Below are 25,088 nucleotides of genomic sequence, written 5' to 3' on the forward strand. Positions count from 1 at the left end.
GTCCGCTGGCCACCCACGATCGCTTTTCAGAGACCCAGAATGAGGATCTGTCAATATAAACAGGCAGATCCCCGTTCTGACAGGGGAGTAGAGCGAGAGATCTGCCCTTCTAGTGATCAGGAACAGGGATTTCTCTACTCCCAGTCTGTCCACTCCCCCCACAGTTAGGAACACCTCCCTAGGGAACACTTAACCCCTTGATCGCCCCCTAGTGTTAACCCCTTCCCTGCCAGTGACATTTATACAGGAATCAGTGTTTTTTTTAGCTCTGATCGCTGTATAAAGCCGCGTACACACGGGCGGACTGTCTGGCCAACTAAGTCCGTCAGACAATCCGACGGACAGTCCGTCCTACTTTTGAATGAACGGACTTGACCACACACGATGAACAGACAGTCCGCTGAAAGCTTGCGCGATGACGTGTACAGCACGTACGACGGGACTAGAAATACGACGTCCAATACACTGCAATGCAACCTTCGGCCGTGTAAATCCTTTCTGAGCATGCGCCATACTTAGTCCGTCCAACTTGCCTACTCACGAGCGGACTGTCCGCTGAAACCAAAGTTGGACGGACTGTATTACGGAAATTCCGAAAGACTTAGTCCGCTGAAAAAGTCCACTGAAGCCCACACACGAGTGGACTGTCCGCTGAAATGTGTTTCAGCGGACTAAGTTGGACAGACAGTCCGCCCGTGTGTACGCGGCTTAAATGTCACTGGTCCCAAAAAATTGTCAAAAGTGTCCGATCTGTCCGCTGCATTGTTGCAGACCTGCTAAAAATCGCAGATCGTCACCATTACTAGTAAAACATAAAAAAATTATAAAAATGACAAATCTATCCCCTATTTTGTAGATGCTATAACTTTTGCTCAACAAAATTAATATATCTTTATAGCGATTTTTTTTCCAAAAATATGTAGAAGAATATATATTGGCTTAAACTGATGAAGAATTTTTTTATAAATTTTGTTTTGGATATTTTTTATAGCAAAAAGTATATATTTTTTTATAAATTGTCGCTCTTTTTTTGTTTATAGCGCAATAAATAAAAACCACAGAGGTGATCAAATACCACAAAAAGAAAGCTCTATTTGTGGAAGAAAAAAGGACATAACTTTTGTTTGGGTACAACGTCGCACAACCACGCAAATTGTCAGTTAAAGCGGCGCAGTGCCGTATCGCAAAAAATGGCCTGGTCATTAAGGGGGCAAATCCTTCCGGTCCTTAAGTGGTTAAACGAAAACTGTACGATCTGGTATCGTACGAGAAAAATTTTCGTGTTTGTCCTATCGGGTAAGATCAGATGAACTATTGAGATCGGCTCCCGAAAGCTCTGTACTAAGGATCCGATTATCGCTCGATCGCTTTGAAAGCAGTATCTTTCATCCAGCTCTCTGCTCACGGAGCACTGAGAACCGAAAGATCAGCAGTGTTTGATCACTCAGTTCTCAGTACTAGAGCCGGCGGGGGACAGATGCAGCAACGGACCAATGCTGCATCCACCTAGGTAAGTATGATTTAAAAAAAAAACAACAAGTCTTTTCAGTATATCATGCTTACTGTTCTTGCTATAAAGCATGCCTGTTGCTTGCCCTAAGACTTATCCTCAACACCGTACCAGTCAACAGACTTATTGATCATGTGACTGCCTATTATTATTGATACAAGTATTAGCACTGGTTTGATTTACGCTTTCACTTCAAAGAGTAGAAGTCAACTTTGATCACGATTGCAATAAATATGGGGATATCTAATACAGCAGGCTCGTTATCGCAATACAATAGCACAGCAGGGGAGATCCCTGCATCCACATCACTTATCACTTATGTGGATTCAGGAATCTGTGTTTTTTTTTTTTTTTGCTGGTTGAACAGAAAAAGAAAAACTGTGCATGTATACCCCACTTATTATTCAATAGAAAAACAACAGCTGACACGGGATTGGGTGGCCCACCCTACTTACTTTCATATTTTTTATGGGTGAGGATGATAATGTTGCATAGGGTTCTTGATCACCATGTCAATGTACGGCATATGTCTTGTATTAAAAACCCAATATAAAGCAACACTGATGCATAAAAGAGATAAATAACCAAAAAGAATGCAGGCATTTGGAATGAATATAATTATCTAAATTTTGTTCCAAGATCTCCAAAAATAATTAACCCTAAGGAGCGATCTTCATAAGAAACTCGGCTGGAGAGCGTTTTCCGAGTCATATTTCAAATGTTTCATTTTATCTGGTTGCTTTTATCTCAAACCAAGTCTTACAGGAACCGCATCTATTATTTATTTACATTCTGGAAGGTGACCAGATTTGCTCAGAAGTGCAAGTCCAAAAATACAAGGATCCAGGCATGTTTCTTTCCTGGTTTTACCCAAGCCAAGTTGTAAATTCAAAGTTCACACTTAGAACTCCAGGCAAATCTATAAAAATGTCCTTAACCTCACTTATCCTCTCACAACTCATCAAATCATTTTGAAGTTCAGAATTAGGATTCCTTAAAACGTGTTATATTTGGGGGTGTCACATACAAGGTGTAAGCTGAAATCGGGCATGTGGTGAGAGTGCCTGCTAAGTGAACTTTTAGTTGACAGGTCGTTAAAGTAATAACTCCAGGTATTTTTTAATGCCTCTCCCCTAAGCCACCCTAAGGCCGCGTACACACGACCGGAATTTTCATACAGACTAGACGGACTTTCGGCAGAGTTCCGACTGACTTTCCGAATGAACAGACTTGGCCACACACGACGGACTAAGTCAGTTCGAAAGTCCATTTGTCTTGAACGTGATGACGTAAGACGGGACTAAAAAAAGGAAATTCAATAGCCAGTGGCCAAAAGCTTCCCTTACGTCGCATTTGGTCCGTCATACAGACGAACGGTTTTCCCGATGGGAATTGAGTCCATCGGACAGATTTGGAACATGTTCTATTTCTAGGTCCACCTGATTTTTTCTAGGTCCGTCGGATTAGCCCACACACTATCGTATTGTCCGGCGGACCGATTCCATCTGACCTAGTCTGCCGGAAAGTCTGGTCTTGTGTACGTGTGTATTCATAACAGAATAGAAAAAAAAGTTCCAATGCACTTCTTTCCCTTTGTGTACTCCAGCACTGCCCTCCATTTGGTCTTCGGTTTTCCAGGACTGGTCTTCTTCTGGGTTCATTCCCACTTAGCTTTACTCAACCAACTTCTTTGAACCCAAGCTGTCTATGACATCTCTCCACATCTAAAACATGAGCGCCAGTCTCAGCAATCTAAAGTTGGCCATAGACTAGTAAAGTTTTTTAGAAAAAATTAATTTTAAGAATGTTTGTTCTTCTAATCGTTCGTGGGATCAAATCAATGCTAATTTTCAAACACAGTGATGAGAAAGTTCGAAAGGAGCTGTATGAAAAATTTCTCAAGAATGAACGAATTTCTCACAGTGAAGTTGGATTTTGTTTAGGAAAGTCCATTCCCTCCAAAACCAAATGTTACCCCTTCCTGCCCAGCCCTTGTGTCCCCTTAAATTTGAACTTCACTCTCCCAATCAACATTGATTAATTTTAATCCTTATACTGCTAGCATTAGTAAATAGATAGGAAAGTATATCATATTTACTTGTTTTAAATTTTTTTTTCTACTTTTCTACAGGACCTTCCTGGTTTTTTGCCTAGGCAAATGATGTCATACATTCCAAGAGTCATCAGAAGAGGAGTGGAGGGGATTTCTCAGCTACACACACCCTCCTGCATGCATGCTTGAGCTCAGGGCAGATGGATTCTAGGATATGAATGCTACATGAATCGTTTGCCCTTACTTAAAATCGCCATAGCCAGAGATAATAGGGGGGTGTTTTTCTAAGTGATTTCCCAACAAAATAAACAGACATGAATGGATGGGGGAGTTTGCTTTGAATATTAAAAATTAATTAAATTGTGTGTTTGGTTTGTGGTGCTCAGATGCAGTGAAGATCTGCTTTAATAGGGTCTGTACACCCAGGAGGTGGGAAGGATAGGCGATTATGTAACTACTGTGATTGGTCAAATGATCAGGAGCCAGTCCCTCCAGAAACTGATCGTTAGTGCGGATCAAAAGCTGTCTTTGACAACTGAATCCCTGTCCTGGGAGCATGCAGTGAGCGCACTCTCAGCACAGAAATCTGGGCCGCCTGTTAACGCATATGTGCGGTGTGTGGACGCTAAAGACCATCCTTTTAGTGCCACAAATATTTGTCAAGTGGGTAACAAGAGGTTAAAAACAAACATTTTTTAAGTACTTTCGAATGACATTCGTCAAGCCATTGAATATACTGATAAGAATTTTTGTATGAATTTTTGTTAAAAAATATACAAGTGTAGTATGGCCAGCTTAAGAGAAAGGATCACCCACCACTGTGACTGAAGAGGATGAAGAAGAAACCAAGCTCATCAGGTAATTACAATGAAGGCATCTGAGGGTAGTTAGGGTAGGAGTTAACAGGAGGGTAAGAGCAGGATTAAGCTCAGCTAGGAAGAGCCTGGATTTCCACTTTGAATTAGAAGTCCAGTATAAACCTACCTAATCTTAATACTGTTACCTTCCCCATTCCACGTGTTATACTAATTAGCTTGAAGAGGAAAGATATGTATACCTACCTAATTCCCTGGGTGCTACTGTCCAGGCACAGGATTGACTTCCAGGGCTGGCTTCAAGGGAAGGGAGAGAGTGCCAATGCAGCAATGACCAATCACTGACATCACCTATAGGCTCACTATGGGGCATCCATTGTCGGCAGTCCCTCCACTACCCTGAAGCCGGCACTGTGAGCCCATCATGTGACCAGACTGAAGCACCCAGGGAATAGGTCTTTAACGCTACAGGCGTTTAGAACGGACTACTACTTTGATAAGAGAAAAAGCGTGCCATTTGGCTACCAAAAGGCCTCTTTCATAGGTCCCTCCACTAAAACAATCTGTTTTTTGTGCGTGGGCTGGTGTCCATTATACATGGGTGGTAGGGGATGGTGCCCGGCATTTTTGCAGTGCAATGTACTGTTTACCATTTCTTTAAATTTGTTTGAAATCTCACATTAATTCAATCATTTTTATGCACTGCAGCGGAGTTCCTGTGAGCTCTGGTTGTGGAAAAATGCAGACATGCTACAAATCTATTGTGATGTGAATAGGACACACAGAACACAATTGCTTTCTGTGCCCTTGCGGTGCATTATTCTGGGCAGATAAATGCAGGTTACTGCACATGGTGTTAATAAGTACGTAAAAAAACTGGCAAAAAAACAACAACTGCTGCAGGTATGAGGTGCACAAATTCTACTGCCCTCCATTAATGGCTGCATGGCAAGTCATTCTCACAGACAAAATTCCTACTTTACCTGCAAGTGTTGCTTCTTCCTCTCAAACCAACATAATTCTATTGGCCAATTACAATAATGGGCTGGCCCACTGACAAACAGGAAGGTACTGGAGGCAGTAGGAGTTGGTATTAGAGGCTGCTGCAGATATTTGCAGGTTCTCTTTAAAGATGTTTAATCCTATGGCATCATTTTATACCCATGGGGATAACTGCAAGCTGTGCTTTTCTGTGCATTTTAAATTTAGTATCAGCATCATAACTGTACTGTCACAATTTTCATGGACAGTCCCATGATTTATCCCCAAAAGTTATTATACCTGGCATGACGCTGGATTTCACTATCAACCCCTTCATGCCGACATAACACATATGTGGGCTTTTCTCTGTGGGGCTGCATATATGTGTATCTCCCTTAGTGCTGGTAGCACACCGCATGGCTTTGTCCCAGCACAGAGACCAGGGTCTCACCGAGAGCCCGGGACCCGTACCAACAATCAGAACCTGGAACTCCTGATTCCAGGTCACCTGATCGCTATGTTATCTTCTCATTGGCTACCACAGTGATCAGTCACTGTCAAGCTCACCCCTCTGTTTCTTATTTCTGTGAATGGAGAGGAAAGATACAATGGGGGTTATTTATGAAAGGCTAATTCACTTTGAACTACAAGTGAAAACTACAAGCGCAAAGTGCTCTTGAAATTGCACTGAAAGTGCACTTGGAAGTGCAGTCGTTGTAAATCTAAGGGGTAGACCTGAAATGAGTGGAAGCTCTGTTGATTTTATCATCCAATCATGTGCAAGCTAAAATGCAGTTTTTTATTTTCCTTGCATGTCCCCCTCGGATCTACAGCGACTGCACTTCTAAGTGCACTGTCAGTGCAATTTCAAGTGCACTTTGCACTTGTAGTGCAAAGTGGATTTGCCGTTAGTAAGTAACCCCCATTGTATCTTTCTCTTTCCTGGCAGAAAGAAAATTGTTTGTAAAAAAAAATCAAGGTTTAATCTAGGTCAAGTATTTGGGTCAAGGTCAGGGTCAAAGGCCAAGGCCAGGGTCAGTATATTTTGGGCAGGATTTCGAAAAAAAAAAAAATAATGTGCACTATTGTTTCTGGGCTGTACTACGGGTACAAACAACAACTAACATACACATATGTGGTATTGTTGCTAAAATCATGAGCAGAAGAATTTATTTTGGGTTGTTCTTTGGTGGTAGGTTATGGTAGTAACAAGAAATATACAGCTCAATTTAAGAAAAAAAATTTCCTTTGATAATAAAAAAAAAAAAAAAAATCAGGAAATATCCATAACTTCTAGACAATTTGTCTAGAAAAAAACAAGGTATAATCCACCTCGATGCACAAAGTAGTTGTGATGATATGTACGGTTTTACTAACACATGTCAAAATTGCAAAATTGTGCTTAGGCATTAAGATTTGTTTTACCCTTAGGCGCAAAGGGGTTAAAGATACATGCCGCAAAATCCTTCTTTTTAACTGGCGATAATTATTGAACAGAATCTTTTACAATTGAGATATATTCCAGCTCAATAAATACATCTTAATTGGGATTATATTGGTCCTTAAAACTCATAGAGAATGTTCTGCATGACATCAATTCAGGAACGTAGTGCAGTGCAGAAAGAACAGCATGTGATCAGGAACAGAAAATGCAATTTAAACCCCCACCTGCTGGTAGGCTGACTGTGTGGTAAGCCTTCCCTGCTGAGCTGTGTGTGGCTGACATATCTGTTTTTGAAACCTAATTCACGGTGACAATCTGAGCAAGAGCTTACAGTCAATCAATGTTCCTGAAAGCTCTTTACCGATACTCTCTGATTTGCCTATTATTTGTCAGGGATAAGAAATTTCCAAAGGTATCTGTGTATTTTAGTTAAATTTGGGCAGTTGTTAAAGCAGAACTGCAGCCAAAAAGAATTAAATAAAAAAGAATAGTATACTGAAAGATAAAAAACAAACCAGAATTTGTTACAGTATTCACTTTCAATCCAGAAATTTCCCCAGCGGTACTTTTTACTGTCACTAGATGTCTTCAGTCTGATGGCTAGCAGCATTTAACCCACTTCCTCTGAGCTCAGGTCACCCTGGACCTGCTCCCTGCATGTGACTGGACAGTGAAAGGAGAATCAGCACAGTGATGAGTCAATCTCTGTCATTCTGCTCTCTCTTCCTGTCAGCATCTTTAACGAGTTTGTAACATTTAAAAAAAATAATAAAATAAACATGTTATACTTACCTGCTCTGTGCAATGATATTGCACAGAGTCGCCCTGAAACTCCTCTTTTGAGGTCCCCCCCGCCGGTTATCACGGCTCCTCCTCTTCATTGTCTGCCCCATAGCAAGCAATGGGGCAGACGTGAGTCCTCGACCCTGAATCAGGCTTTGTGTGCCCATAGATATGCACATCGTGGCCTGGCCCCACCCCTGCTCTCTGCTCACTGGATATTAATGACGGCAACGGGAGCCAATAGCCCCTGTTTCTCTCAGCAAAGCCTGTGTGACCAGGAAGAGAGGGAGAGGAGACCCACAGCTGGGGACAGTGCTGGATCAATACAGGAGTCAGCTAAATGTTGAAGGAAGGGGAAGGGACACATTGTATCTTTTTCTTCTTCTTCGTAATAAACACGCAGACAATACAAACGTACAAAAACACAGCCAGCATCTGACTATTCTCAGGGAAGGGACCCGCGCAGGGGTCACAAGGAAGCATTAGGCCCCTTTCACACATGCGGACATTATGTCCGTATTTCATCCATCCCTTTGCGGATGAAATACGGACATACATGCATTCCTATGGGATAGCGGGTGTCTGCGGATGTATCCGCAGACACCCGCTATCGTCCGCCTCCGCTATTGTCCGATTCTGCAGACAGAGGAAAATCCTATTTTTCTATCCGTCTGCAGAGCGGAACAGACGGTCCGTGCTCATCCGATCCCCCATAGAGGAGAGCGGCGATCTGACAGGGCGGTCCCTGCACAGTGTGCATAGACCGCCCTGTCCGCCGCCGGCTCAGTGGGGACAACGGAGCGTTCCCCGCTGAGCAAGCGGATCATCACGGGGCGGATCATTACTGATCCGTCCCGTGTGAAAGGGGCCTTACGGTAGAAATGTTATATTATTTACGAATACCATAGTTTACCATCATCAATGAGCTGACCTGGCTCATGCTCCAAGGGTATGATGATAATGAAATAGCTCACCTGAGTCATTGTGCTATCAAGGACTGATCTATTAGGTCCTCAAGGGAGGCCATCAGATATTAGGAAGGTTTCCTAGTCCATTGCAGCGGTAGGGGGTTCTGCTAACCACTTAGTCCAGACTCTTTAATATTTTTTTGGACAGCCTCTATGTATATATGTGTCTTTGTTCAGGGGTACCACATTATTGACATGTGATTTCCATGGACCTATAGAGGGAGGAGTCTTCCGCGATGGATTTTCTGGCATAGAACAGCAAGAGACCCAACAAGATTCTCTCAGCCACCCTGGGCACCAGTTCCTCCACCAACCCCAGCAGGCATATTCTTGGGGATAGAACAATAGGTATACTTAGTAGTTCATTCACCTCCATAAGGATTTGTAACGAAAAAACTGTAATTACCGGGCAGGACCAGAAGATGTGAATGTAGTCCCCAGGAACATGGTCACAACACCAGCATTCTGGGGAGAGAGAAGACCTCATCTTGTGCACCTGAGCGGGGGTGAGGTATGCCCTATGGACAATCTTGTATTGAATGAGGTGGTCTCTCAAGGAAACAAGTATTATAAATGGGAAGTCACACACATCCTCCCAGTCCTCTGAGCCCAGCTCCCGAAACATCCCGGCCCCATTGCTGATGGAGCCTGCACAAATCAGGAGATGAGACCCGGAGGAGATGTGCATATAGCACAGAGGTGGGTTTCTCTGTACAATCAAAATGCAAAATCTGCTCCAAGTCCGATTGCACCAGCTGCCTTTCACCTGATGGGAACTGATCTCTGAAAGCATGGGACAACTGCAGATATCTGAATAGGTGTGAGGGCGGAGTATTATGTTGGGACATTAAGTGATCAAAGGAGAAAATGGAGAGGTACGAGGTAATGCCTGAAAGAACTTTAGTACGGCACCTGGCCCATACCACAGGGTCCAGAATTTCAAAAAAGTGCTGTAGATTGGGATTGTTCCAAAGAGGGGCGTTTGGGAATACACTAGTCAGAGGGTACTTTTCACAGGCCAGTCCCTCCTTCCAGGCCCTAAAGGTGGTACACATGTAGGGGGTCAGGTCGTATGGAGCCTTTGGACCTCGCAGAGAAAGGTTCAACAAAGCCTCCACAGACCGTAACACTGCAGCCTCAGTGGCCAAAGCAGAGTTGGATCTATCCGGAACAAGCCACCAAAAAGTAGTGAGTTTCAATGAAATTGTTGTGACAGTCCGGGAATGCCAAACCCCCCTACAAACAAGGGCGCATGGAAGTTTTTTTTTACCTTAATACAGAGAATGCATTAAAAAAAAAAGTTTAAACTTTATAACTACTTTAATGTCAGCACGTAACTGATTGGCTCATTTTGATGCTCCTTCCTCTCACACTCTAGCCCTGCTGCACAGGGACTACAAGAGACTACCGCATTTTTGGTTTGATTTTACCACGTTTCTGCCGTGATTTTGTACAGGTCAAAAGGTCACCACTGTAAAAAGCAGAAAATGCCTGTAATCTGCCTAAAAACAAGTTCCAGAACTTGTTTGACCTTCAGGTGTTTTAAAGCTTCTGGCTTCAGGGGTTTTGGAGTGGAGATGTAAACCATCTCCATAGAGAATAATAGATTTTTTTCCCCTCCAGCATTTTGTAGCTTCAGGCTTACAAAATGCTCAGGTGTGAATGGGGCCTAATACCAGGCCAAATTTAGGTACTTACCCTGCTTACATTTAAAAAAATACATTAATGATTTGGTATGATTACAGATCTGCATTCTATTGAATCTTTTATATCTGCTTAGGTGTCTTTTAGTTCAGCTTTAAAAAAACTTCTAGCTAAGTAACCTAGTCTGAGAGTTTTTTTTTAAAGGAAGATGCCACTTTCATTAAAGGACCAATAACAAACAATTTTGTAAATTAATTTTATTGAAGATCACATTTTAATTTTAAGCAAGCAACACCTCTTGCCATCTTTTTACAATCTCCTTTGCATATTGCTGGCAACCATATAAAGTAAGGGCAGGCCTAAATAATCCACATGATCTATATGGATTACACAGGCAATACATACAGTTGTTGCAAATCCCTGTACAGCAGGGCTGGAGTGTGAGAGGAAAAAGCAGTACAAGCAGTCAATCAGTTCATGTACTGACAAGAAGCATGTCGATAGTGGGACATCTGGATTGATTCCGCCATGACCGCAGCCTAGGATGCATATTATGTTCTGCTGACCTTTTGATATGTATTTCAAGTGTGATACTGGTAGCATGGTTTAATTTACTGTCCTTTGTTGACCCCCCCCCCCATCTATTCCAATACTTTAAGATCCTAGTTGTGACAAGGATGGGTCTACTATGTTGTATATTTACCCTGCTTCAAGTTGGTGCTCTGAACTAGGTTAGCGCCGGTTGGTCATTGTGTTTTTGGTTTTGTACCAATTCTGTATTGATGGCAATCTGTTATTTTATTTTGTATTTTGTATTAATCAGAGAATGTCCAGACCGTTCTGTTTTGTATGTTTCTATTCCTAAAATTTATAAATAGAAGTTACAAAATATAGAAGCATGCTTATAGGAAGAGAGATAAGTGACAGAAAGATAAGCGCATCACGGTGCTGCTTCTCCTTTCACTGTCCAGTCACAGGTTTGGGGGGAGTCCAAGATGACCTTGGCTCAAAGGAAGTGGGTTGAACAATGCTGGCCACAGTGCTGCTTCTCCGTTCACTGTCCAGTCACAGGTTGGGGGGAGTCCAAGATGACCTTGGCTCAAAGGAAATGGGTTGAACAATGCCGGCAGTCACAGTGAGGACATCTAGAGACAGAAAAAAGTACTGTAGGGGAATTATCTGCATTGAAGCTGAATGTTGCAGAAAAAGCTGTATTTTTTATTATTTTAATTTTTTCATGTTTTGCTGGAGTTCTGTTTTAAAAAGAAGGTACTGAAATTTCCTGTCTCAGTAAAAACAGGCATACATTTGCAATGAGGTTTGATAAAATCCTTACAATGTATATAATTAGGTCGAAGAGGATTTTTTCCAACATAAAGTTCCACTTTGAAAAAAAGTCAAATAGTTCAGGTCCTGCTAGGAACCCCCATTACTTACTTCATTGTCGTGAGGAGGCAACTGATGTAAAAGCTGTTTGATTCTCGATTTCTCCCCAGGGCTGTTCACATAAGGGACTTTATCGTCAGGCAAGCAGCTGTAGTACTGGTGGACCTGTGGACACAATAGCAAACTTCATCACATTTACTGCACATACAAACCATCGCTGTTAAAACAATTTTGACCAAGATGAGGTCATGGTGTCACGCGAAACTGGAAAACAAAGTTGTAAACGACAAAACGCACCATAAAATAAAGCAGATTTCCTAGATTTTCCTTTGTCATCAGCAACTAAACAGACAATCCTGCAGAAATTAGAGTTATTGCCTGAACGAGACACAAAACCCTGTGCAGAAAGTGGCTGCGTTCCATCAGACACATGCAAAAGACATCACGGAAAACCTTCAGAGGCCATTAAGGTGTCCTTTCTATCTTCTGCAAGTCCATTGCCAAATAACAGTAGTAAAACATTTAGAATTTTAAAATATCCTGTTATTTTAGTCTATTATGTGATGCCTGTCTCTAAAGCAGCATGTTTTATACATTTAGTTTAACTTAAAAAAAAGAAAAAAATTAAGGATTTAACAGCTTGTAAAATAACTGAAGAACAAGATCTACTACAGAGTCTCTAATGTATTAGTGGTGTGAATATTTAATATATTTACTGTGAGGGTCACCTTTATCTTTGGATATTAGTGATACCTAAGTGTCATAAATAAGGATATGTGTTAAAGGAAACTGGTGTATTATCAGCCAGGGCACATCTTCAATAATTTTTTTGATATTTGAGAGAAAGTACATTTTGACATAATTTTTATTAGCTTGCAGCATATGTAAATGTGTATTTTAAATATGCTTTTTCATATCGAGATTTGTAAATGCTCTTTCTGGTAGCCATTGTTATAAAAGGTGCAATAATTATAAGATAAAATGCAGAAAACATGGAGGAGATCACCCTTAGTAACATAAATTAGATCATTTATCTTAAAGGGGTAACTTTACGACCATCCACCTATCATGAAGTAGGTTCCCCTTTTGCGACCAGTACAGCCCATTTTGCACGCCAAACAGCCCTGATTCATTGAGGCAATATAAGCCACTAGACTTCTGAAGGTATGCTGTGGTATCTGGTGCCAAGGCCAAGCTGTTAGTAACAGATCCTTTAAAGCTTTATTTAAGTTGCGAAGTGGGTTTTCCATGAATCGGACTTGTTTTTGAAACACATGCCAGAGATGCTTGATAGGATTGAGATCAGGAGAAATTGGAGGGCAGGTCAACACCTCATACTTCTTGTGTTTCTCAAAGCATTCTTGAACCATTTTTGCAGTGTGCCAGGGCACATTATCTTGCTGAAAGAGGGCATCAGGGAATACTGTTTCTATGAAGAGGTGTACTTGGGTAGCAACAATGTTTAGGTAGGTGGCACATGTCAAGTAACATCCGCATGAATGACAGGGCCTAAGGTTTCTCAGCAGAACATTGGCCAAAGCCTCACACTGCCTCCACTGGCTTGCCTTCCTCCCATAGTGCACTCTGGTGCCATCTCTTCCCCAGGTAAGTGACACAAACACACACCCAGCCATCCACATGATGTAAAAGAAAACATGATTCATCAGATCAGGCCATCTTCTTTCATTGCTCTGTGGTCCAGTTCTGATGCCCATTGTAGGCACTTTTAGCTGTGGACATGAGTCAGCATGAGCACTGTGACCAGTTTGCAGCTATGTAGCCCCATACACAATCTACAATGCCCATTTTTTTCTGATTTCAACACATCAACGTCAGGGACAACATGTTTACTTGTTGTCTATATATGACACCAACTTTCAGATGCCATTGTAATAAGATAATCAATGTTATTCACTGTCAGTGGTCATAAAAGTTATGGCTGATGGGTGTAAAGGGTGCTTCCACAAAATATTGACACTGCTCAGAAATAAAATTTTCTAATTTATTCCAATTGAAAAAAATATGTGAAGCTTGATTAAAGTTGTGCAAATCTTCTGTGAAAACATTTTAAAATAGACCCCAAAAGTGTATGTAAACCCTATGACTGAACATCCTTACTTGCTTTCTTGCGGTCTATTAAAGTGGTTGCAAACCCTCTGGGACCACTTTAAGCTACAGGTAAGCCTAGATTAAGGCTTACCTGTAGCTGCAAGAAATATCTCCTTAACCTGCACGGGTATTATTATTATTATTATTATTAAGGAATCGTTTTGAACGTGATGACGTAAGACGGGACTAAAAAAGGAAGTTCAATAGCCAGTAGCCAATAGCTTTCCTTGCGTCGTATTTGGTCCGTTGGACCAGCATACAGACAAACGGTTTTCCAGATAGGAATTGAGTTCCGTTGGATAGATTTGAAACATGTTCTATTTCTAGGTCCGTCTGATTTTTTTAATGAAAAATGATTAGCCCACACACGATCGGACTAGTCTGCCATAAAGTCCTCGTGTGTGTACGCGGCATTGGAGTCTGCAAAAGACTTGAGATTGGGGCGGAGATTCATCTTCCAGCAGGACGACCCTAAACATACAGCCAGAGCTACAATGGAATGTTTTAGATCAAAGCATATCCATGTGTTAGATGGCCCAGTCAAAGTCCAGACCTAAATCCAATTGAGAATCTGTGGCAAGACTTGAAAATTGCTGTTCATAGCCGCTCTCCATCCAATCTGACGGAGCTTGAGCTATTTTGCAAAAAAGAATGGGCAAAAATTTCACTCTAGATTTGCAAAGCTGGTGGAGACATCCCCAAAAAGACTTGCAGCTGTAATTGCAGCAAAATATGGATCTACAAAGTACTGACTTAAGGGGCTGAATACAAATGCTCGCCACACTTTTCAGATATTTATTTGTAAAAAATGTTGAAAACCATTTATCATTTTCCTTCCACTTCTCAATTATGTGCCAATTTGTGTTGGTCTATCACATAAAATCCCAATAAAATACATTTATGTTTTTGGTTGTAACATGAAAAAATGTGGAAAATTTCAAAGGGTATGAATACTTTATCAAGGCACTGTATATGCAGGGGCGGACCGACAACTCAGGGGTCCCCCGGGCAATCAGGGATTATGAGGCCACACAGTAGACAAAAACACACACACACACACACACACACAGTATACAATCACACAGTATACACAGACATGTTTCTATTGGCTGAGAAGGTACTGGAGAGGCGGAGCAGCTATAATCTCAGGATTTTTAGACCAAAGGGATGTCGGTAAGGGACATTTCAGAGACAGATGTAAAAAAAAAACACAAATTTTTACATACTGTCCCTGGTTTTACTGAGGCTAGTAACCCTGATAGGGCCCCCTAGAGGCATGGGGCCCTCGGGCAGTGCCCGAGTGGCCCCAGGGTCAGTCTGCCCCTGTGTATATGCAGTACAGTGGGTAAGCCATGTTACTGGCAGGATCATCAGGTTAAAATAAAGGAAAATAAGCCAGCGAAAAGATGGTTTAAACGTTTACCCCCCTGTCGCCCAACTTGTGGCCCGAGGGCTGCATGTGACCCTTTGGTATATCATGTGTAATGCTCGAACATCAGCAGCCTGTAGTGGGAACAATAATTAGGGTAAAATAATTAATTTCTACTAGCCTCATGTAACATGTTCCCAGTTTCGTATTGTCTTCTGCAGCATCCCCAGCCAAAAATGTAGCTTGCCCACAGTCTCTGACCCTCATTTCCTCTATTAGGTCTTCAGTTTCGAACAGCCCTCTCAAGCATTACACATATTGAACAATTATATGTGGCCCATTGGTGATGTCAGGGGCCACATTGGAGGCCCACTTTAGTTTATAAGTTGACAATTATTGGTCAATCGTCTCATGGTAACATTTTCAGATCTCTATAGTTCATGATACATTTATTAGTGCAGTTGGGGCTCTTGTACTTGGAAGTTAAAATTTCCTTTTCCGCCTACATTGGACTGCATTCAGGCTGTTTTTCCAAGCGCAGTGCGAAGAATCTGAAGAAGGCGTGTTCCTATTTGGGTGATCTACACTGCACCTGCAATACAGAAGAGCTGCAGTTCATAGGGTTCTGCATATGGTATAAGCGGTGGGTGGGACGCTCCAGCTGCAGGCTATGTTGCAGGCGAGGATCAGATAACCCTTTGAACATCTGTCAACAAGAGTCCATACTATTTTACAGCAATTGTTGCTGTTTTCACTGACATACAGGGTGGTTATAGGTGTGTAGGTGTCTTCCTAAGAATAATGATGATAAAGGTACAGAGAGCCAGCAGACCAGTCGTGCACATGAAATACTTGGATCCTTTCCTCTTCTCTTCAGAAGGCTGAGGGATGAGACCTGCAAGGCAACAATCTCCCTATTCTGCCAGAGGTACTCTTCACCACCTATTAAGTCTAATTGTCCCAAGTGGCAGGTGAAATCCATAGCATTGCTTATTTTTATCCACGAAGAAAACCCATAGATGTGCACTGGTAGACATGATTGTTGACGCACAGTCAACACAATGTGTGGTGCTACCAAGCAGGAGTAAGAGCCCTCACATAGCACTTAGTAAAGCTCTTCTTAAAACATTGACTTACATCAAGACATTGGGAGTTAAGTTTGTTGATAATTTCTTGACCAGCGCCCAATGGTTATAACACGTGTGCTGTACACACACTGTTATTAAACAAGCTTTTAAATGTTCTAGGAATACACAAAAAATTAATAAAGGCATCTTTTAATGTGAATTCTTTCAGCTTAAAGAATATGTCATCACCTGCCCTTGCAACATCTGTTAGTATTTTATCTTGGCAATAAATATGTTGTCTGTGCCTCCGCCCACACTGCAATTTCTGAGAGCTTTCTGCTACGTTGATTAGAAGATGAAATCTGCTCAGAAACGTATTTCTCTGCAATGGAACTGTTAAAGGGTCGCTTTCACCTTTGATGCCTTTTGTGCACCTACACTATCAACTGCCAAATTGAATTTCATGACACAAAAGTTTTCTTCAATTTTTAAACAAAGTAGTGTGTTGCAGAAAACATGGCATCTGAAAAAACACAAACAAAAGAGGGCGCACTGACCTAGTGCATTATCCCATGGATACTTTATTACAAATCGATAAAATACATACTCACAAACCATACAGGTTCACAGCATAACAAATCAATAGCTTGTGGCACCGAGGTGTGTCAGACCTGGAGTGTTCCAATGACAGAGAAAGGCCGTCCAGGATCCAAATTGGCTTTTGCCTCTGAGGAAGAGGGTTTACTCTCGAAACGCATAAGCCGATTTGGACCATGGATGGCATCTCTTTAGTGTTGGAACACTCTGGGTCTGAGGAATCACTGTGCCACAAGCCATTGACTTGATATGCTGTGAACATGCATAGTTTGTGAGTACATATTTTATCAATTTGTAATAAAATATCCATGGGATAATGCACTAGGCCAGTGCACCATCTTTTGTTTGGATTTTTTCAGTTGCTGTTTGGACTACCCCAATCTTTAGAGGGCAGTAAGGTCTGATTCATCCCTGGTTGGTGCTGATTTTTCCCTAGTCGACCACACTCATGCACAGGTGGGGTTTATACTTTGTGCTTGTACAAAAACATGGCATACCAGAACTCCCCTTGGTGAAACTATGGGTAGTGGAATGCAAACAATTGCAAACAACCTAACAGCTGACCCTATGACTAACATGGTGGTTTGATGTGCAGACACATTAGCTGAAATAAATAAAGATCCTTATACAAATAGATGAAACATCAGTCAGAGGACACTGGCTGTAGCTCAATCCCAAGTTTAACAATGGTGGACAGCTAAAAATATTCAACACGATATGTCACTAGTTCCCCCAAGAATGACCAACTACTACTTCTCTTGATAAATTACCTTTTCTTTAATTCTGGAAGGATGGCTAATCACTAGTTTCCTTCAGAATGACCAATCACTGATTTCTCTGAGAATGACAAATCAATAGTTCTCCCAAGGATGGCTAATCATGGCTTCTCCCAAGAATGACCAAACACTACTCTTGAAAATGACCTGTTTTTAATTCTGCAAGGATGGCTAATCACTAGTTTCCTTAAGAATGCCCAATCAGTAAATCCTCTGAGAATGACAAATAAATAGTTCTCCTAAAGATGGCTAATCACTAGTTCCCCCAAGAAAGACCAATACTGGTTTCCCAAAGACTGACCAACCACTACTCTTGAAAATTACCTTTTTTAATTCTGCAGGGATGGCTAATCACTAGTTTCCTTAAGAATTACCAATTAGCAATTCCTCTGAGACTGACAAATAAACAGTTCTCCTAAGGATGGCTAATCACTAGTTTCCTCAAGAAAGACCAATAGCCGGTTTTCCCCAAGAATCACCAATCACTAGTTCTTGTGAGAATGGTCAATAACTAGGTCCTTCGAAAACGGTTGGCCAAGGGTGTCTTCTGTACCCAAAGACATGAGAAATATTGTCCAACCAATAATTCTTGATTATCTTTGTTTGAGGACTAATCCACTTTTCACAAAAACTAAGCATTGCCATAGAAAAATGATTGTCGCTTTTTATTCACCTTTTTATTCCAGGTTTTTTTGTCAATGCTTAATTGAACAAGCAGAAGTTAGAGGCTGATTCACTACCATGCACAACTGCGCCAGATTTTGCACTCTCCAGTTTTAGTAAATCAGCCCCCTGTGTGTCTAAATCAGTGTTTCTCAACTCCAGTCCTCAAGGCGCCCCAACAGGTCATGTTTTCAGGCTTCATATTATTTTACACAGGTGATTTGATCAGTTTCACTGCCTTTGTAGTTACCACAGCTGTTTCATCTGAGCGAAATCCTGAAAACACGACCTGCTGGGGTACCATGAGGACTGGAGTTGAGAAACCCTGGTCTAAATCACTATCTGCATGATGTGGAAACTTTCTATAGGCAGTCCAGTGGAAGGTCCTCTAAGGACCCAGAAGAGAATCCGCAGGATGCAGGCAATGCCACAGGATTGTCTGGCATGGGCAAATCTGTATCACTGGACTACCAGTCCCTTGTGTGTGCAAACAGTGCAGGCGGGGGACATGAATGGTGGACTTAGGCTAACCCCTATGGATACTGGCTGAGTTATAATTCTCAGTTTTCTTTATGGTGGATGAGCACAAGGCACAGATCTCATTGCGGTTTTTATCCACAGTGCATGAGACAAACAAACATTTCACGTATTAACACAAAAATGTGTTGTTGTTTTTTTAATTCATAGGTGTCTGCAATATTTGATGTGAGAGGCACCTCCTATTCTCAGTGAAAAATAATGTCTCATATCGAAATCAGAGAGCGAAATAATAAATGAAGAAGCGAGGAAGTTGGGATTTAGCAGATCTATTAATAAAACATATAAGCTGTACTAAGATACTTCAAGCACAATTTAAGGCTTTAGGTTGTTTTCTTTTTTTATTATTTTAGGCAAGATGATATGAGCTGTAAAAAAAAAAAAAAACAGGTTGAAGTGTAGGGAAGAAGGGATAAGTGCTGAAACAGCCAGTATGACTGTCGCAGTGTTTTAAATGCAAGTAAGGCAAATGACACACACATCACTGCCCTCTGTCTCAGCTGTTAAAGGATACGCCACTATCCACAAATTTAAAGGTCCATAAATACTCAGGGTTTGTTTACACCGTAGTGCACATCATAACACATATTAAAATGTGTTGACTGACTTGTAATATGCCGCTGAACTTGCTAGCAAATTTGGCTTCTTTGGGAAGAGTCAATTCTCTAGCCCAGAACCCTCCCTCCTTGCAATTCATAGCATACTACATTTCTTGGAGTGTTTATTAACTATTTGTGCTGGCCTAGCTCCTCAACTCTTCCTTTCACCTCCGTAATGTAACCTTTTAAGTAGCTGCTGGAGAAGTGCAGAGGAATACTATACAGAAGTGGCAGGTCAAGGTGCTTGAGAATTCAAAGCAAAAAGGTCACCCCCACTGACATAAGCAGTGGACTACATCAGAAGCATAAGTTGCAGATCCCGTGATTTTTGTGCGCCACTTCTAGCTGAAGTACCCAAGGTAGTTGCTTCTTCTGAATACCCTGTCGGCCCAGCCCTGCTATACAGTATCAACTGAGTGACAGCTTATTGTCTGCTGGGGCTTCTAACATTACATCCAAGATGGCAGTGGCTAGCAGCTGTCTCATGACTTTAGAAGGTCTACACAAGCGAGGCTTTTACAGGAGACAACATGGCTTGGCTAAAATACGTTAAATGCACATGCCATCTTACAGGAAGGTTATTGTTGAAATGATTGTTCTGGAGACAGGGTCTCTTTAATTGTACCCCAATGCACATTTATAGTATGCTACAGGGTTTCAGAAAATAGTGCAGGTAGCATTTGTAGTACCTTAAGAGCTCATACCAAATAAATGTGCTGCCTTATGCAAAACCCATTAAAGACACATATGGTAACACGTGTACACGTGTCAGGGCTGTGCTCTCAGCCCTCCCTTCTCCCTGCTCAGCTGTCAGTTAATTGCCTCTACTCATCGTTCCACAATGGCTCACCTGTTGATCATCTAATGCTCGTCAGTCAAGCTCACAGCCAGCCCCTTCTGGCTATTTAAACTGTCTAGTTAATTTCTTCAATGCCTTTGCCTTGGTCAACATATCTAGAGACTCTCTGCTGTGTTTTTGTTGAAGACTTGTCTAGCTGACATCCTTCCCGATTCCTGATTCTGTCTGCTACCTCTGACTGCACTGATATCTGGATTCCTGATTTCCTGGCTTGTTCTGACTACCCGATTTGGCTACCGAACCCTGGCTATGTTTTGACTATGTTTACCATTTTATTAAAAGGTGTGATTTTTTACTGCATTTTCTGTCTCCGTCATTTCATGGTTCTTGACAACGCACTAAGATGTAAACGGTAGACCTGTCCCAAACCTGAGCATTTCAACCTGAGTACTTTAAGAAAATGAAAATAAGCAGAGGTTACTTTTAGTAAAACTGCAAGTCTAAATCAGAAATGGATCACCCACAAGGCAAATGTGGCAAGAGCCTAGAGCCAGGTGACTGTCCAGAGGGCTCAAATATAACTTATTCTCCTGCAGTAAACGAGGAGAATGGCCCAACTGGACAAAGTTATGCAGCTGCATCTTACTTCACAAGTAAGTATGCACTGCTCGGCAGTTAGTGTCTCATGGGGCCATGCTAAAAGATACAATGCATATAGGGTGGCTTCTCTGCATTTCTGTGATCTGTTTTCAGTTAGAACACACCTAGGGAACACAGTTAACCCCTTGATCGCCCCCTAGTGTTAACCCCCTCCCTGCCAGTGACATTAATATAGTAATCAGTGGCTATTTTTAGCTCTGATCGCTGTATAAATGTCAATGGTCTCAAAAAAGTGTCAAACGTGTCCGATCTGTCCGTCACAATGTCCTAATAAAAAAATCGCAGATTGCCGCCAATATGAGTAAAAAAAAAAAAAAGTTTTATGGCATTTTTATTTATTTTATTAATTAATTCTTTTTTTTACTAGTAATGGCGGCGAACAGCGATTTTTATCATGACTGCGACACATTTTTGGGACCATTGTCATTTATACAGAAATCAGTGCTACACAAATGCACCGATTCCTATGTAAATGACACTGGCAGTGAAGGGGTTAACCACTAGGGGGTAGTGTATGTGTTAAATGTGCCCTAGGGAGTGTTTCTAACTGGGGGGGCGTGGCTACGTGTGACATCACTGATCTCTGCTCCAGATTACAGGGAGCAGAGATACTGTTACTAGGCAGAATGGGGAGATGCTTGTTTACATTAGCATCTCCCCGGCCGCAGAGTAAACAGGAGATTCTCGCTGTATATAATCTAATGGCGCTCGTCCTGCCCCCTCCCTGTCCCCTCCCCTTGTGAGGCTGCAGATGGGCATTGATCAAGCTGCATTGATGGGCAATTGTGAGGCTGCAGATGGACATTGATCAAGCGACCCGACTCATGGAGCTTGACGTGGGCATGCGCACCTGCTGGCCGCCTCTTAAAGGGCGACGTACATGTACATTAGTTTGACTGTACGAGCCCTTCTGCCGATGTATATCGGCGTAGGGCGGTCGGCAATCGGTTAATATGAAGTCCTGTCTCCTGGACCAGCATTGGACCAGTGTTCTGTCCATCATAGAAGCCGGTCCAGGAGGCGGAACTTTGTATTAAAGAGGTCGTCAAGTAAACCTGAGATTCTCGCTGTATATAATCTAACGGCGCTCGTCCCCCCTCCGAGGCAGCAGTAATCTGAGGTGAGGCTGCAGATGGGCACTGATCAGGCTGCATTTAGGCAATGGTGAGGCTGCAAATGGGCATTGATCAAGCTGCAATAATGGGCAATTGTGAGGCTGCAGATGGCATTGATCAGGCTGCATTGATGGGCAATTGTGAGGCTGCAGATGGGCATTGATCAAGCTGCAATGATGGGCAATTGTGAGGCTGCAGATGGCATTGATCAGGCTGCATTGATGGGCAATTTTGAGGCTGCAGATGGGCATTGATCAAGCTGCAATAATGGGCAATTGTGGGCTGTAGATGGCATTGATCAGGCTGCAGATAGGCAATGGTGAGGATGCATTGATGGGCACTGACCCTTATTTTGCTTCATTCTTTATTCCTGAAACTTCCCTCCTAAAATGAAGGTGCGCATTATACACCTTATATGCCGATAAATACGGTAATTATATATACACTGCCTTAGCTGTATTGCTTAATTGAAGTAGAGAAAAATCAGATCACAAATTTACCTCAGATGTGCAAATCTCAGAACTGGACAGGCAGAATTACAAAGCCTTTGGCAGGCAAAACAACTCCTATTTATGTATTTAATCTGTGTATCTAACGGTTTGCCTGGAGTTCACTTGTTAATATATCATTTTGATGAGGAGGGGTAGGCGTATGGGAATTTTGTGTGTGAAACTATAGTTCACTGTTCAGAAAAAAAAGAATCCCCTCTGGATGTTATTAGGTGTCATGTCCTGTGTTCCGATCATACAAAGTGCAGATCCACGAGGCAATAATTAAAGTAGAAAAATCTTTTCATCTGATTGAATGTACAGCAAATGTAAAGATACCAGCAAGAAAATCTAACACTGATTAAAAAGAAAAAGTGAACAGTTTGCATACCAGCTGTCACCGACTAAAATAGAGAGGCACGATGTTTTCCTGACATAAACCAATGTGAGGCGCACTAATTAGCATACAGATTTGGAAAGCCGAGTATAGTTTTGTATTATTTATATGGAAGTACAACTTTTAAAAAAATGTAGGGCACTTTCACACTGAGGCGCTGTGGCATCGGTGGTAAAGTACCGCTATTTTCAGAGGCGCTTTACCGTAGTTTTAGAGGGGCTTTTCGGGCGCTAGCGTGGGGCACTTTTAACCCCCGCTAGCGGCCAAAAAAGGGTTAAAAGTGGCACTTCCCATTGATTTCAATGAGCAAAGGCGCTTTAGGAGCGGTGTCCTTCCAAGATTTGTTTGAAGAGAATGCCAATGTGAGGTATCCAGCCATAGCATCCTATGCCTGCTGGCTGGGGAGGGTGGTGGTTTAAGGGGAGCACCTTCAATAATGTCTGTGCAGTCCATTGCTGGACTTGGCTTAAAGGCACACAACTGATGATTGCTAGTCTCAGCCTAATGCAGTGGTTCTCAACTCCTGTCCTCGGGACCCACTAACAGGCCAGATTTTAAGTTTTACCTTGGGGAGATGCAATGACTGAGCAGCAAATGATACACTATGTATTTCAGTTATCTTGCAAACCTGGCCTGTTTGAGGGTCCATCCTGAGGACAGGAGTTGAGAACCACTGGTCTAAAGGCACACTACTAGCCTGGGAGAGGGGCTGAAGTAATTTTTTTTTTTAATGGAAGGAAGACTTTGCAGCTATTTTGGGCATCATGTAATCCATAACGCTCTCTCTCCCCTGGACAACGTGCCAATAACAACTTCAAAGGAAAAAAAAAAAATGACAGAGTGGATGCCGGTCATTCCGTCACTGCTGGTGGGTGGAGGGGTGTTTTGAGACAGCTATAGGCCACATCACCAACAGATATGATAGAAGGGCCAAATAACCCAGCAGCAATACATACTTTATGCTAAAAGGTTTTCATCCCAGAAAGTTGCGAGCAATGCGTTAGACCCCTTTTACACTGAGGCGTTTTTCAGGCACTTTTGGGCTAAAAATAGCACCTGTAAAGCGCCTGAAAAACGGCTCCCCTGCAGTCTCAAACCATGTACACATGATCGTAAATTCGGCCAGCAAAAGACTGATGAGAGCTTTTGGTTGGAGAATGTGATCATGTGTATGCTCCATTGGACTTTTGCTGGCTGAATTTCGGCCAGTAAAAGATTGAGAGCGTGTTCTCAATTTTTCGGTCGGGAAAAGCTCCTATCCGAAAATCCATTTGTGTATATGCAATTCCGATGTGCAAAAACTCACGCATGCTCAGATTCAACTATGAGATGGAAGCTATTGGCCACTGGCTATTGAACTTCCTTTTTTTAGTCCCGTCGTAGGTGTTGTACGTCACCGTGTTCTTGATGGTTGGAATTTGGTGTGACCCTGTATATGCAAGACAGCTTGAGCGAAATCCTGTTGGAATTCCGTCAGGAAAACTATAAGAGCCTTTCCGACCAAAATTCCGATCGTGTGTACGGAGGGCTCTCACACTGAGGCGTTGCGCTGGCAGGACGTTAAAAAAAACTCCTGTATGCAGCATCTGTGGAGCGGTGAAAGAGCGGTGTATACACCGCTCCTGCTCATTCAAATTAATGGGCACCGCTTTGCAACGCTTTGTGGGCCCTTTTAACCTTTTTTCAGCCACTAGCGGGGGATAAAAGCAACCCGCTAGCGGGCGAAAACCCCAGCAAAAAGGACAGTAAAGCGCCTCTAAAAATAGCGGCGCTTTACCGCCGACACCCCAGTGTGAAAGAGGCCTTACCGTAGAGCAAGCATGCTGAGTGGAGATGCAAAGGAAGCTGCAAAACTGCTGATGGGCTTTCTAAATCTGACACTTCAGCTTGTGAAAAGGGGTCATCTGATGATCGATTGTTACTGCCCCATCGAGCTTGAGTTTCATTTTTTATATATTAATTAAAATGTACCTGTGTCCTCTACAGTCTTTAGACAGACTTACAAGGAGTTCAAAGTGGTATTTTTTTTAAATTATGAATTAAAAAAAAAAAAAAATAACACATTTCAGGGGTTCAGACACGCCTCCTTCATCAGGGTTTGTATGTTGTAGAATTACAAATGTGGCTACACTCAGGTAAATTGCAACAAATGTTGGATATAAATCATGGTTGAATTACTGCCACTCACAAGTAAGTAACAACTAGAAATTTTAAACCATAAAAGTGCCAGATGACATAATTAACAAGCCAGGAGCTGAATCAACCAGTCCCTCATCCCCAAGTTCCATCTATAATGAACATGTCCCTTTGTGGCCTGGGCCTTTATCA

The 25,088-nt window shown here is 42.1% G+C and overlaps 1 protein-coding gene across 3 annotated transcripts in view; it reads right to left on the minus strand.

The window, feature by feature from the left end:
• PRICKLE2 (prickle planar cell polarity protein 2) overlaps positions 1-25,088 on the minus strand; it is a 451,504-nt gene that overhangs the window by 87,174 nt on the left and 339,242 nt on the right. For all 3 annotated transcript variants that reach the window (XM_077451950.1, XM_077451952.1, XM_077451951.1), the window contains one exon: positions 11,636-11,749. In XM_077451950.1, the coding sequence (XP_077308076.1) occupies positions 11,636-11,749 (114 nt within the window). The remainder of the gene's footprint in view (positions 1-11,635; positions 11,750-25,088) is intronic.

The sequence above is a fragment of the Lithobates pipiens genome, unplaced genomic scaffold (assembly GCF_037356315.1).
Source record: "Lithobates pipiens isolate NorthernLeopardFrog02 unplaced genomic scaffold, aLitPip1_a1.2 Scaffold_23, whole genome shotgun sequence".
NCBI classification, from domain to species: Eukaryota; Metazoa; Chordata; class Amphibia; order Anura; family Ranidae; genus Lithobates; species Lithobates pipiens.